This window comes from Melanotaenia boesemani, chromosome 12, assembly GCF_017639745.1.
Source record: "Melanotaenia boesemani isolate fMelBoe1 chromosome 12, fMelBoe1.pri, whole genome shotgun sequence".
Classification (NCBI taxonomy): domain Eukaryota; kingdom Metazoa; phylum Chordata; class Actinopteri; order Atheriniformes; family Melanotaeniidae; genus Melanotaenia; species Melanotaenia boesemani.
The window spans coordinates 22,991,914-23,005,961 of NC_055693.1; the positions used below are offsets into that span (position 1 = coordinate 22,991,914).

General features: G+C 37.8%; 1 protein-coding gene across 3 annotated transcripts in view; it reads left to right on the plus strand.

Annotated features, from left to right (window-relative positions):
- epha6 (eph receptor A6) overlaps nucleotides 1-14,048 on the plus strand; it is a 196,422-nt gene that overhangs the window by 41,169 nt on the left and 141,205 nt on the right. For all 3 annotated transcript variants that reach the window (XM_042001122.1, XM_042001123.1, XM_042001121.1), the window contains one exon: nucleotides 8,827-9,490. In XM_042001122.1, coding sequence (XP_041857056.1) covers nucleotides 8,827-9,490 — 664 coding nt within the window. The remainder of the gene's footprint in view (nucleotides 1-8,826; nucleotides 9,491-14,048) is intronic.

The following is a 14,048-nucleotide window of genomic DNA, read 5'->3' on the forward strand; positions in this document are numbered from 1 at the left end:
ATATGCTCCCTTACACTGACTATAGTATACATTACTTTCAGTGTCAACCTCCTTCTGTCCAAAATTATTCTTCCCCGTACCATCTCATTCCGTAGTGTTAAGGACATCAATATGGACACTTTTTCTTCTGACAACAACAATTTTCCCAGTCCAAATGCCATTTGCTCAAGTGATGACCTGGTTTCCCACAATAACAACAATCTCCATACTCTTCTGAATACTCATGCTCCACTGAAAACCAGATCTGTCATTTTCACCAGCTCTGCACCCTGGTTCACTCCTGTCCTCTGTCAGCTCAAATCCCAAGGATGACAACTGAAGCGACTCTATAACAAAACTGGACTCACTATACACAAAGAAATTTACAAAAATCATGTAATGTTTTACAAGGACAGTCTTTCCTTAGCAAATGCCACTTACTACTCCGGTGTACTGCCTCTCTTCACTTGCTCCCATCATCACTAACGTCATTCACTCCTCTTTAATCTCTGGAATCGTTTCTCTTGCACTCAGAACCGCTACAGTTACACCTATCCTGGAAAAACCTAGCTTGGACCCCACTAATTTCAATAACCTACATCCAATTTCCAATTTATCCTTCATTTCGAAAATCCTTAAAAAGCCTGTTGCTTCTCAACTTCGTAACCATCTTATCACAAACAATATTCATGAGTAGCTTCAATCTGGCTTCTGTTCTCTTCACAGTACTGAAACAGCACTCCCCAAAATCTCCAACGACCTTCTCATAGCTTCAGATTCTGGCTTACTATCCATTCTCATCCTTCTTGACCTCACGGCAGCATTTGACACCATTTCTCACAGCATTCTCCTCGACAAGCAGTCATCTATTGGCATCACTCGCATCCCCCTCGCTTGGTTCACTTCTTACCTTTCTGGCCGCACACAATTCATTCGACTGAAATCCCATGTATCAAACTCTTTCCCTGTCTCTGCTCCAGGGCTCTGTCCTGGGGCCCCTCTTTTTCATTATCTACATTCTTCCATTTGGTTACATTTTTCACAGACATAATATTAATTTTAATTGCTATGTGGACGACACCCAGCTCTACCTCTCTACCAAACCATCCTCCTCACTTCCACCAACCTCTCTTACCACCTGTCTACAAGAAATTCATTCTTGGTTTTCATCCAACTTCCTCAAACTTAACAGTTCTAAAACAGAAGTCCTCTTGGTAGGCACGCCCCACACTTTCGCCAAATTTAACAGTTTTCCCATTTCCATAAACAACTCAAATGTCCTTCCCTCCCCAAAGGTAAAGAGTCTGGGTGTCCTCCTCATCAGCACACTGTCTTTTCACTCCCACATTAATAATATCACCCGGTCAGCATATTTTCATTCGAGAAACATTTCTTGTCTCTCTCACCTCCCAACACCTCTGTCATCCTTGATTGACTACTGCAACTCACTTCTTTTTGGTCTCCCCAACAAATCCCTCTTGAAATTGCAGCTTCTCCAAAACTCTGCAGCATGTATTATTACACAGACCCCTACCACTCACCACATCACCCACATCTATCACCCCCAAAATTCTCCTCATTACATTCAAAGCACTTCACAATCTGGCCCCACCATATATATCTGATCTCCTGCACAATGCTACTGCTGTCCGTTCATTTTGCTTTTCCTCCTCTGTCCAGCTTCTTGTCCCCCTGTCCACCTTGTCACTATGGGGAGCAGAGCATTCAGCCATTCTGCTCCCCACCTCTGGAACTCTCTTCCCCCTGATATCTGTACAATAGACTCTTTTACACTCTTCAAATCAAAACTCAAAACACATCTGTTCAGACAGTCCTACGTCATCTAATCACACACTCACCATCTTAATGTCGTCCTCTGTTTTGCTTTGTTTTGTACTTATTGTTTTTAACCGTTTTAATGTTCTTCTGTACAGTGTCCTTGGGTGTTTTGAATGGCGCTTTTTAAATAAAATGTATTATTTATATTATTATAGGAAAAAACTTTAAAACAAACAAAAAATAGGGCTGCTTCGAGTAGTTATAGCTATCTGTGGGTGCAAATGTCCTAGTCTTTGTCTGTCTTTTGCTGTGCTTAAATTTAAAGGAAAAGTCTCCAATAACTAGAAGAAAACACACCTGCTCCACACTTTACTAACACAGTGTGTATATGCTGAGTGTGACTAGTGGAATGAAATCTTGCTTTATGTAAAGCGGATGAGGCAAGGGGACATTTCATTTTGAATTGTGAATATTTATTCAGGTCTAGTCTCCTGTGGCCCAAATGAACACCTGTGACTCAAGTGTGTTCTATGCTAAATCAATGTCCTCTTTGGGTCCCTTTGGACATTTGTAATTCCTTACTGGAATTGTTGTGAGACCATGATGCAAACTCACCAGATGACAAGATTCTAATTCAAATGCAAACAAGAATTTGCTTAAAGAATGTGGACGTATGTCATATTGTTTTGCATGATGGGATGACAGCTCCATCTTATAAGGATTGCCTTTCCTAAAACTCTGCTAAATGCCATTGTTGCCTGATTAGTGCTTGAATAGAGTAGCTCAATGTGTAGTTGTGTAAATTAATAAGTCATTATTTTATTAAAATGTGCTCTTCATTTTCTTTTTTTCATCATTTTACTCAACTAAATTAAATATTTCCAAATACATTCAGCCGTAATTTTGTTTTAGAACTGTGTGCACAGACTTTTATAAGTGAATATAATAATAATGAAGGTTTTGCAATGAACAGACATGTTTAACTCCTTCTACTCATGCTTATGATCATATAAGCAGTGGAAATGTTACAATTTAAACATTTATACTAACTTCATGTACAGAAACACTATCCTAGAGTTAGTATTCACAGTCCGTGCATGTAAAATACAACCTCAGGGCAAGCAGGACTACAATATGGTCTCAAAACAAACAGATGCATAACGTCAGCATCACACGCTCCATTGTATAACTGTGTATCCTTGGAACTGAGCAGGTGTATGTCTGTTTTTGGTTTTGAATATTTATACATACTGAATATTTTTCTGTATTAATGCATAGACACAATCTTGTATGGTATTGAATGAACATCTGTTATTTTTATCTCCCAAAGCCACTTGCTCAGACTGCTTTTGTACTAAAAATATATGCAGCAGCTATGATAACTGCATAAAAATAGATTTCCCCTATTGCCTTGCTGTCAGTATGCACTCATTTTATGAGTTATGGTTTTTAATGTGACTGATTTTGGAAGATTCCACAATCAGATAATTTGGTGACCACAGGTTTAGTTTTTTTATTCAAGAGAAATTAATGCCACCTGTAATACTCCAGATGTCTGAACCACTTCATCTGGCTCCTCTTGATGCGGAGGAGCAGTAATTCTCCTATGAGCTCCTCCCAGACGACCGAGCTTCTCCTTAGCTCTAACTGAGTGCCCAAACACCCTGCAGAGGAAACTCATTTAGGCTGCTTGTATTTGCAATGTAGTTCTTTAGGTCATTACACACAGCTCTGATCATAAGTGACCATAAGTGAGGGTAGGAATGTAGATCAACCAGTAAGGCTAGCTCTTTACCTTTTGGCTCTGCGCCTTCTTCACCACAACAGACCGATGTCACCAAAATGGACCCTCTTGACACCTCGGCTAGAAATTCTGTTAATAAAAGTTATGAGCAGAATCAGTGACAGACATGTCAGCCAAGACAGCCCCACAACACAAGAAACTCAAGTTCAGCTCACAGCAGACTCTCCAGGACAGAAGCCCCACTACTGTGGTGAGGTGGAGGTTCAGGGAGGAGATGTATTAACATTACGTAACACAATCCAAAATTAAAAGAAAAAAAGAGACCAAGAAAAGCCACCCCTAGCTAATTCAGGGGGGGACTGCACAGCTATTTAAGATGTGATGTGAGGAAATGGATGAAATTAGAAGCTAGAACAAGCCACAAAGAGACACCAGCCAGGATAAGTTTCTCTTGCTGACATAATCACAGCCTATTTGGAATTATGATGGGTGTAAAGCTAATCCAAAGATACAAAGGACATGGACTTCACTTGCAACAATTAGAATCCTCAGTTTCCAAATAATCAAAAAGTTTAATTAAAAGGAAGGGTTATGTAACACCAGTGGTAGCCTCTATACCAAATGCCTGTTAAATTAAGGTTCAAAAGATTTTATTTAAGTTTTTTTTTTTTTTTTTTGCATTTTAGGAAACTTTTCAGCTTTTCTTTTAATAGGTGTTGTGGAATAGATTAACAAAAAAGGAAATTAGATTCCAAATGATAGCAAAGAGCCTTCAATAGACTCCACATACACCAACTTAATATGTATGTGTTATTTCAATCTACAAAGGAAATTAACTTTGTAAATGTGATTACATGTCTGCTTTTAGTAGAATAGTAAACCTTTTAAAGTACCACACTTTAACCTGTCCTGCTTTCAGGAATGTGATAATTAATTTTTGTATAGTGGGCCATTACACATAGTCTTTCACACAGAGGGACATTCCACGCTTTTGCTTTACAGTCTCATATGCAACCAAGTGGGAAGGTTTAGGATCACTAAATGTTTAATTTTGATTAAGAGAAGCCCAGCAAGTTATGGCACTAAAGTTAAAAGTGCATGGTCTCAAAAGGACTCTAGGGTTCATAGTGTTAATAAAGGGAGCTCACCCCCTGGGCAAATGGCCAGTAAAATGACTGGTTCTCCTGTATGTGTGAGAAAGATGGACTATGAAGGCCTTGGTCTCAGGCTGCAATCAATCAAGCAGATTTTCAGTGCATTTTTTCAATTATGCATGCTAAGGCTGGGTGGCATGGTAGAGGTGAGTCTTGGCAGGGCTAAATGTGGAGAATTTTGCTTTGAAGAAGTTAGAGCACACAGAGATTACAAATTAGCAGCAGCACACATGAAGTAAAGTGTACTACAGAAAAAGTGTATTGCAGCATTTAAAAGGACTCCAAACTTTGTCCAAAAGTGTCAGTGCTGTCATTGAAACAACAACTTTTTATTTAAGGCCAATTAAAAAAGCATTTTTTGTCACTTTGCTTGCAAGGCACTTTAAAAAAAAGTGAACTCTTAGTTTTGTTAAAGTAATGCTGTTGTGACTTAAACAAAATTGCTGCCAGCAGATTCTTCTTGACATTATCAGCTAATTTACCGGATGCAAAACTCTTGAAGGCCTTTGCTTTGAGCTTTGAATGGTTTAGTTGGGATTCTAGCAACAATGTGTTCCAGTCAGGGGCGGTTATTTTACCCCTTTGAGACAGTTCACTCTGATGTTTCCATCTCACTGTTGATGTCAATGGACACTGGCTTATCTACAGTGGCATTTAAGTTCATTTTACTAAAACTTAACTTTGGTTATTTCCTTGCAGTCTCTAATTAAATTTATTCCTTGAACACTGACATCCAGACATTCTTGAGACTTTATTTTTTTTTTCATCTCTTTGTTTCCTTCAGTTCTTTTTGTCCTCTGTCTAATATGGCTCATTCAATACTTTGCTATTAAAGCATGCAACCTTATAGGAGGAATGTGTTCAATTTTATAACTAGACATTAGCCCTAATCCTCAACCCATTTACAACTGAGACAGCTTGGTGCACCATAAAAATATCCAGGGCTGAGAGACTGTGGGCTATGTCTGACCTTGCTGAATGTGTACTCCTTTGAAGTTATTTTTTTATTTTTTTATTTTCCATTTTGTACAATGTAATTGCTCAGCATGGACAATATTCCATTAAAGGCGCTGTGGCTTATTCAACAGCCTTTTTCTCTTAAGTTAAACTTCAGTTTTATTCGTAATAATCAGTATGTTGTTTTTTTTTTTTAACTAAACAAATGCAATAAACGCTGAATTTTTTATTTATTTATTTGTTTGGTAAAGAAATTCTAACAATTCAACACAATTTGAAGTTATACTGATCTTTCTTTTCAGATGTGAATGTCATCATATGTTATCTTTATTATCTCCACCTTTATCTCTAATAAAGGCATGCATTCACTTGTTTCCATCCATTGTCATGATGACCTTTTTAAATTCCACGCTCTGCAGTGTGGGAACGTCAAACATTTTCGTCTTTAAACTACAACAGGGTATTCTTCTGTGTAATATCTGTTTTCTTGCTGCAGCATTTACAATTTTTAAAGGCCCCATATTGTCCAAAATGCACTTTCTAAACAGTCATATGTGTCCTCATAGCCTGTGTATGAGGCCCGAAAATGAGAAAATTCAGTCTCTTCTCTTGCTTGTTTACTCCACTTTTTAACAAATGTGTGCTCAAATGGGTGAGTCTAAGATCTTTACCTTTGCGACCTCACCATGGGAAATAACTACTACCCCCAGTAGTGGATACAGTTATTGACCCACCCCACCCACCAGCCAAAACCGGACCCTCTCCCAGAGAGGGGCATAGACAGGGACCACTTATGAACATTTAAAGGATCAGACACAGAAACAGCTCATTCTCAGTGGAGCTCACTAGAGCCACATTTGGAATGGCTGAAATTAAGGGCCAAGGCTGAATTTGGGGTAATACACTTGTGCATTACCCATATGAAATTGTTGAAAACATATATCATATGTGACCTTTAAAAGGAGGTCTTGGGGCCTAGGGGTCCTGATATGTCTTTCCTCCCACAAACATGTGCTCAGGTCAACAGATGACTGAGTGGGTGAATCGGCTTTTAAAAGCCCAAATAGCGGACAACCGATTTACAAACAGGACTAAGCTAAGCTTCAGCTGGATGTAATTTATAAAAAAATAAAAAATACGTAGAAGAAAAAAAAGCTCTTATATTACTCTGATATATATATTACCTTATTTACCTTTTTATACAAAACTAATTCTGGCCAACTTTGTAATTACAAAGTATAAACAATGCAATAAATGTATTTATATTTTAGATTAATAATTTAATCTCCTTTGTTAATCTACACTTATTTGAAATAATTTAGATGAATGTGTGCTCTAGTTGTGCATTAAATTATGCAAAATTGATTTAGAAGTCATTGTAGTGCACGAATGGCAATACAAATCTCACTACAAGTCTTTCAAAGATTGATGATGTCAACAAGAATAACTAGTTGCAGTGTAAAACTCTTTTCCCCTGTTTTTATCTTTTCTATTCATGAGATGGACATAAATTGTCATTAAATTAACATAAATGTTAAATAACTGGACATAAATGGTGTTTTTGCGAGTGTAAGATGGACTAGCTGTAGGCTTGTTTTGTTGTTTAGCAGAGGCAGGATATGTGGTGTCTCTCTGTTTTCACACTTTCTCAGAAGTTCGCATTTCAAATCATTCATATCAAACAGAAATCATAGAAATCTATCTAAAATTTACTGAATGTTTTATACTCAGTGTAATCTTAGTACTGAAAGCTCAATGTAACAATTGGATTGTTTTTACTACCTTTCCTTCTTAGCTGTGAATGTGAAAGAAGCTGTAGTTTATTGACCCATTTTTCATGCTGGGATTCTTTCCTTTTTCTACAGTGACATTTTTTAGACACAATTTATAGTGTCCCTGAGATGGACAACATCACATCTAATCAAAATCAACTTGACTGTAATTCCACACTCACACCTTGAGGGAAGATCAGATTAAAGCCTGTAGTCTTTGGAAGATTGAATTAGAACATGTTATTAAAAAGGATAATGAGTATGTGAAAGCAAACATTAGGCTTTGATTACTACTCTCATCAAGAGGTAATATTTAGCTAAGTGAAAAACAGCTTATTAAATGTGGGCGCTTATCAGGCAAATAGTATTGGTAAATTAACCAGCAGCTCTGCCACAACTCTGTGGACTGTGTTTGGCAATAAAGGAGATGTTTTCTAGCCATTAATTAGAATGAAGTTCTCCTCTGCCTGGACCTCAGAGTGGGAACCTAAAGTGTGTGCATGTGAGATGCTGTCGGTTTACTTCTAATTACAGAACGATAGCTACACGAGTGTGTTGGTTGGTAAATAATAGCTTTACGCCTGGACATCCACACAACACCCCTCATTGTATTTCTCTCTCCTCTTTGTGAAAACAGTGTGAAAAAGAGAGATTGCATTACAGTGGCCACCTTGGGCTTTTCATGTCTGAATACATTTTATAATTATATTTATATTTTGCTTAAGTTTGGCTATATTTAAGTTTTATTATCCATTTTTACTTTACATAACTATTATATAGTATTTGATGTATTTGTAGAAAGTTGAAAGAAGTGAATTATAATTATACTACAGCTATGCCCTGTAAGCAGAGTGATCTAAGTATCAGGCTGAAAACAATGCACATACACTCAAAGGTAAACTCTGCAGCTTGCGAAGAGTCTGATGCTGCATTGTAAGCAAAATGACTTGAGAGCCCCTTTTCCCAGGCAAGTAATTTGATTCTTGGAGGTCAGTGTTTGGTTGTTTTGGGGTCACCTGTATAGCCAGTCCCCACTCCAATAAAATCATAGACCAATGCAGGACCGGGAGGCTAAAAAACCCCATTAACTTCATTCCCATCAACATGGGGCCAGGTAACCTAATGGCCCTGCAAAGCTGGCATGCTTCCTGATCATGTGACCTGGGAGTTGCAAAGCTGATGACTGGGCAGCTGAAGTCAGACATTATTGTTGGAAAAAATATAATGCTAGGCCCAAAGGAGTAAGAGGACAACAAATTGTTAAGTTATTTATGACTGTCATTTTGTGCAACACTTAGACTGAGGTATCAAGATGTTGTTTGTTGTAAGCATCAGGGCCTGGACTTCAGACATCTGTTCTAATTGCCTTATTAACTTTTCTTCTCCTTTTTTTTCTCTTTTTCTTCCTTACTCTTCACCTTTCTATCATTTCTTCCTTTAGTGGGACGCCATCACCGAGATGGACGAGCACAATCGCCCCATCCATACTTTCCAGGTTTGCAATGTGATGGAGCCCAACCAAAACAACTGGCTTCGCTCCAACTGGATCTCGCGAAAGGCAGCACAAAAGATCTATGTGGAGCTCCGCTTCACTTTGCGTGATTGCAACTCCATCCCTTGGGTGTCTGGCACCTGTAAGGAGACCTTTAACCTCTTCTACCATGAGACAGATGAGGCACACGGTGTCAAGTTTAAGCCCGCTCAGTACACCAAGATAGACACCATTGCTGCAGATGAAAGCTTCACTCAGATGGATCTTGGAGATCGCATCCTCAAGCTCAATACAGAGGTGCGGGAGGTGGGACCCATAACCAAGGATGGCTTTTATCTGGCATTCCAGGACATTGGTGCCTGCATTGCTTTGGTTTCGGTGAGGGTTTATTATAAGAAATGTCCCTTCACACTGAGGAACCTGGCCTCGTTTCCAGACACAGTGCCTCGTGTTGACTCTTCCTCTTTGGTGGAGGTGAGAGGTGCATGTATTGATCATGCTGAAGAAAGAGACACTCCCAAACTGTTCTGTGGAGCTGATGGGGATTGGTTAGTCCCACTTGGAAGATGCGTTTGCAGTGTTGGGTATGAGGAGATTGACGGCTCGTGTGTCGGTGAGTTTTGAACCTTTGTATTTTTTTATTTATTATTACCATATTAGCACATGACAGTTGATATTTTTAGTAGGATTTACAAGTTGAAATCAAGTGTAGCATCATTTTCTAGAATAATTTGTGATCTCCAAAAATAAGAATATACAGTTCTATTTTTAACATGGATTATGTTCTCATATGCTTCCTTTTTTGTACACCATCTGTGGATTGTATTCCAACCTTATCTTATTCACAGTTTCTTGTTTGCTTTACATACTATCCCTTGTTAATGTGGTAAAACATCTGATATGGAAAAGCAACTTTTTCACAATCACTGGGTTGGTTTGTGGCTAAGGCAAAGAGGTTCATACCACTGAGTTTTGCACACGTTTCAGGTGTGACAATGGTGAAGAATGGTGACTCCGGTTCTATAGCATTAATCACATCAGAGGCAAGAAGTCTTTGTTCATTTTTTAAAAAAAAAAGCGCAAACAACACACATCATTTCTCTGTGACTAACATTCCTTCTTTATCTAATGGTCAGTGGCCTGCAATTGGAAAAAGTACTTCTTGTCTTGTCGGTTACTCGATGCATTTTTAATTCTACTGTACAAGCTTCATTCACACATATCACCTTTGCAGTCCTCTTTGTTTGTCTGTGTCTTACTGTACACAAAGTACAATAACATACTATATGCACCTGAGGCATTGTGAGGTTTTATGTCGTGGCCAAGGACACTTCAATATGTAGACTAAGGAAGTCAGGAATTGAGCCACTGACCTTGTGATGAGGCAGCTTTGTAATAAGCAGTCAAAGAATTATGATTCATCCAATCACTTGCTAAGGGTTTTTTTTAAGCATATATTCCCTTTTAAGACTTTCATACAATGACTTACTTCCTTGGTGAATATCTGGCAAATCATGTCACCACAGCCAAAAAAATGTTTGATAAGGTCTACAAGCATTTATTCAGATTTCAATAAGATCAGTTTTATGACTAAAAAAGTGACAGAATATCTGTGTGACTTTATTTTCTTCAACTTTGCGCTTTAATAGTGCTTATTCCATCTTTCTACAAACCTCTGTAGTCCATTTACACACTCACTTTTGCTACTGCACAATCAAACTTGCAAAACCTCTTACATTTCTTTCTTTTTTTTTTTCACCTACAGTCTTTATTCTCGCTCATCACTCATCTTTCATTTTTACTCTGTGCTGCTGTTATTACTATCTGCTTCCTCTCTGGGGATTCAGATTAAATAACGTGAGGCTTTGCTTGTTTGGGATTGTTAATGTGCTGGCAGAGCTTTCCTGATCTTCTCTATTAGCATATGTTTTTTGGACCTTAAAAAATGTTATTCCGTTTACTTTTTAGTTCTGTGGCATGAATGTTCTTTGACTTCATTGTATTTTAGTTAGTTAGTTAGTTAGTTAGTTAGTTAGTACCTTTTGGCTACTGCAGGATTTCCAGGCATGTTACCAAGAATAGTGACAAGACTTTCTGTGATAACACAAATCATAGACAATTATCTTATGATGGTTAAGGACATTTAATCATGGGTTCCCTTCAAAATTCTCCCAAATTGTTCAGAGAAGCTGTAGTTTTGTGTTCTTGTGCAGATGAACTTTAGTTTATCTTTGCTGATTTACAAGTCATTCTTTATGATCTTTTTAAGCTGATTTGGAAATCAGAGGTTTTCAGCAATGTTTTTGCTTTTGTATATCTTATAAAACAAGAGAGTGTGTGTCCTTGAGATGAAGCATGAGTTTAGGTGTTGTGCATCAGTGGACTGCCACCTGCTGTCCCAGGAGCTACCTTGGTGGGACAGATTACCACCACTGGCTTGGTAGCATTTTGATCTTCAGCTCTCTGATATGAGCTTTTGGTTGTCAGTGGCAGCACCACTCACTGGGAATGCTACTTTAATAAAGTCCAGTGCAACTTCTTTTTAAACCAAGTAAAGGCCTGATGTCAGGTCAACAGACACACCATAATCTACAGTGGATTGATCTCCAATCTACAAGGTGAAAGTGTTGGTTACAAATTTGATGGCAAAAGGCATTTTATTTCCTCCCAAACATGATCCATAAAACCAGCAACACCACAAACTACAGCCTTATTTCTCCCTTGAAAAAATACTTTCACAACCAGTTTCTGGTTTTCTTTCAGTATCCAGAACCAGGTGTCTTATGCATTTGATTACATTTGTCACATGACACAGGTCAGCAAGGCCTCCAAGCTGCACTTCCAGCTGCATCACAATCAACAGGCCAGGGGTGACAGCTGTGATTAGTCTGACTTCTCGAAAACAGCTCCTTCACTCAGGCCTCCTCCTTTTCTCATGCATTAATTTGAGCAGGATTAGTACAACAAAAAAAAGATAAAAACTTGTTCTTGAACACTCTGAAAGAAACAGGCGGCAAAGTCAGTTTACCTTTGAGTAACTTTGAAATGTCTTTATAGGCTTATTCTTTTTGTTGGTGACAAGGATAGTATAACGGAGTCCATCCATGCTCTGCAGTGTGTTTTACCACAATGATAAATGCAGTGCTGGACCTGCAAAGTGAGATATGAAACATTTAAATAGCAAATGGGGTGGTGCAACATTGACCCATTCAAATTAAATCTGTCTGCTGTGTTTGCTGTTTGTAAAGCCATTTCCTTCACAACATATCATTGAAGGTTTTAAAAGGCAAAAAGAGGATGAAGCTAGAAAACAGACATTTCTTTCATTATCATTTACAAGCATTAGCAGCTTCAATTTGGTTACCTAACAGCATCACTTTTAGCCAAACAGACTGCAGCAATTTAAAGTAACATCCTTCTCCTCCGTCTCCTCTACTTGCTCTCTCAGTGGCAGATTTCACAGTTGGCTTAAGTTTAGCCCTGTGGGCAACGTGATGGCATTTTACTGCAATGTCAGCCCTGAAATGCAGCTCCTGCTCATTGTTCCAGGATTCAAACAGGCTTTGTTATTAAAAAGCCTCCACACAAAGGATCACTGGAGCACCTTGAGCATTGAAGGAGAAGGCTGAGACGGCTGGTTTAGCCAATCATTCAATTCCCAGTTTATAACCAACTGGTCTTTTACATTTATTGGTTGCTTGATTAGGCTGGAAAAATTAATTTCTCAGCAACTTTAACTAAATGTATTTGTTGATAAATGCTTAAAAGGTACAACAATGAACTTTGTGCTTCACATCTCTGCTTGTGGTTCCTTGTAATTCGCAGGGTTTACATGTTCACTTTAAGTCCTGCTAAGCATGTAATGGAATGATTTATGGATTTTCTTCACTGTAATATTCAGAGATAAATATAATCTTTAACAGAAGTTTGAAGGCCTATGATTCCTGTGAAATCACCTCTTAGCAGCGTTACCAAATATCTCTATAACACTTGCTGCAGCAGTTTAAAAATCGACCTCTTTGATAATCTCTAACAAAAGAGCAGATACACTTGGATATACACTCATACCGCTGACTTGTAAACCTTAATTCATTCTTTGAAAAGATGAGCTGTGTGAAGTCTGAACGAAGGCTCGACTGATGTAAGAATGAAGGACATGTTTTCCACCCAACTAAAGCCAAATTGTCTTTTCTCTTTGATTTAAAACCTGTGCTTTTTGTCACAGAAGTCTTTCTCCTGTCTGTCTCTGGGATAAACTTTGGAGTGCTGGTGTGTTGCAGTAAGACTGATGTCAAATATAACTTGTCTTTTATAAATATATAACTGCTCTTATAGCTTTGTCGACAGCACAGCTTCTTGATTCACTTCTTTCTTCATTAGATTTTTAAAAATATATTCAGATTAAAAAACTCACAGATACATATTTGGTTATGTAGCCCAGTCTTACCATAACATATGTAACAAATAATTTGACTTCTCCTGAGATGGTAATTTTTTTTTTTTTTTTTTTTTTTTTTGTAAATGTCATCTTTTGTGCAACTTTAACTTATAACCACATATTCAGTTATGTTTAAACCTTAACGTGTCTTATTTTCTGTCCTTTTAACTTGCTTTTACCCTCTGTGTTGTGTGTGTGTTTGATGGGAAGGGGTGGGGGGTGGGCTTGCTGCTCTTGGGTTGGGGTTCTGGGGATTTTACTCTCGGTAAAGCACCTTGAGTTGCTATTTTTCTGTATGAAAGGTGCTATATAAATAAAGTTTGATTTGATTTGATTTGATATATACCTATTATTCACTAAAGTTGAGAAGTGAAAATATGGTAAAGTCTACAGTATAGCACCTTCTTCCACCTAATTAGTGGGTTTTCAACATTGCATTAAACATAACATTTTTTAACGTAATGTTTTTTAACAGTGTTGCACAATAACTTTTCCATTATTGTGCAATATCACAATATATCATATTTGGAGATTGTCTCATGTACTGCAAAATGCAGGCATGTGATATTAAGGTTAAGATCACACATTAATACTGTATTAGCTTTAGAGAATTTAATGTGGCTAAGTGAGCAATACATTTTTTTTTCCTGTTATATTTTTAATAAAACATCTTAAAGGAAATCTACATCATCTACACAACATTAAAACTGTGCAGCTGTGTTCTTCTGATAAC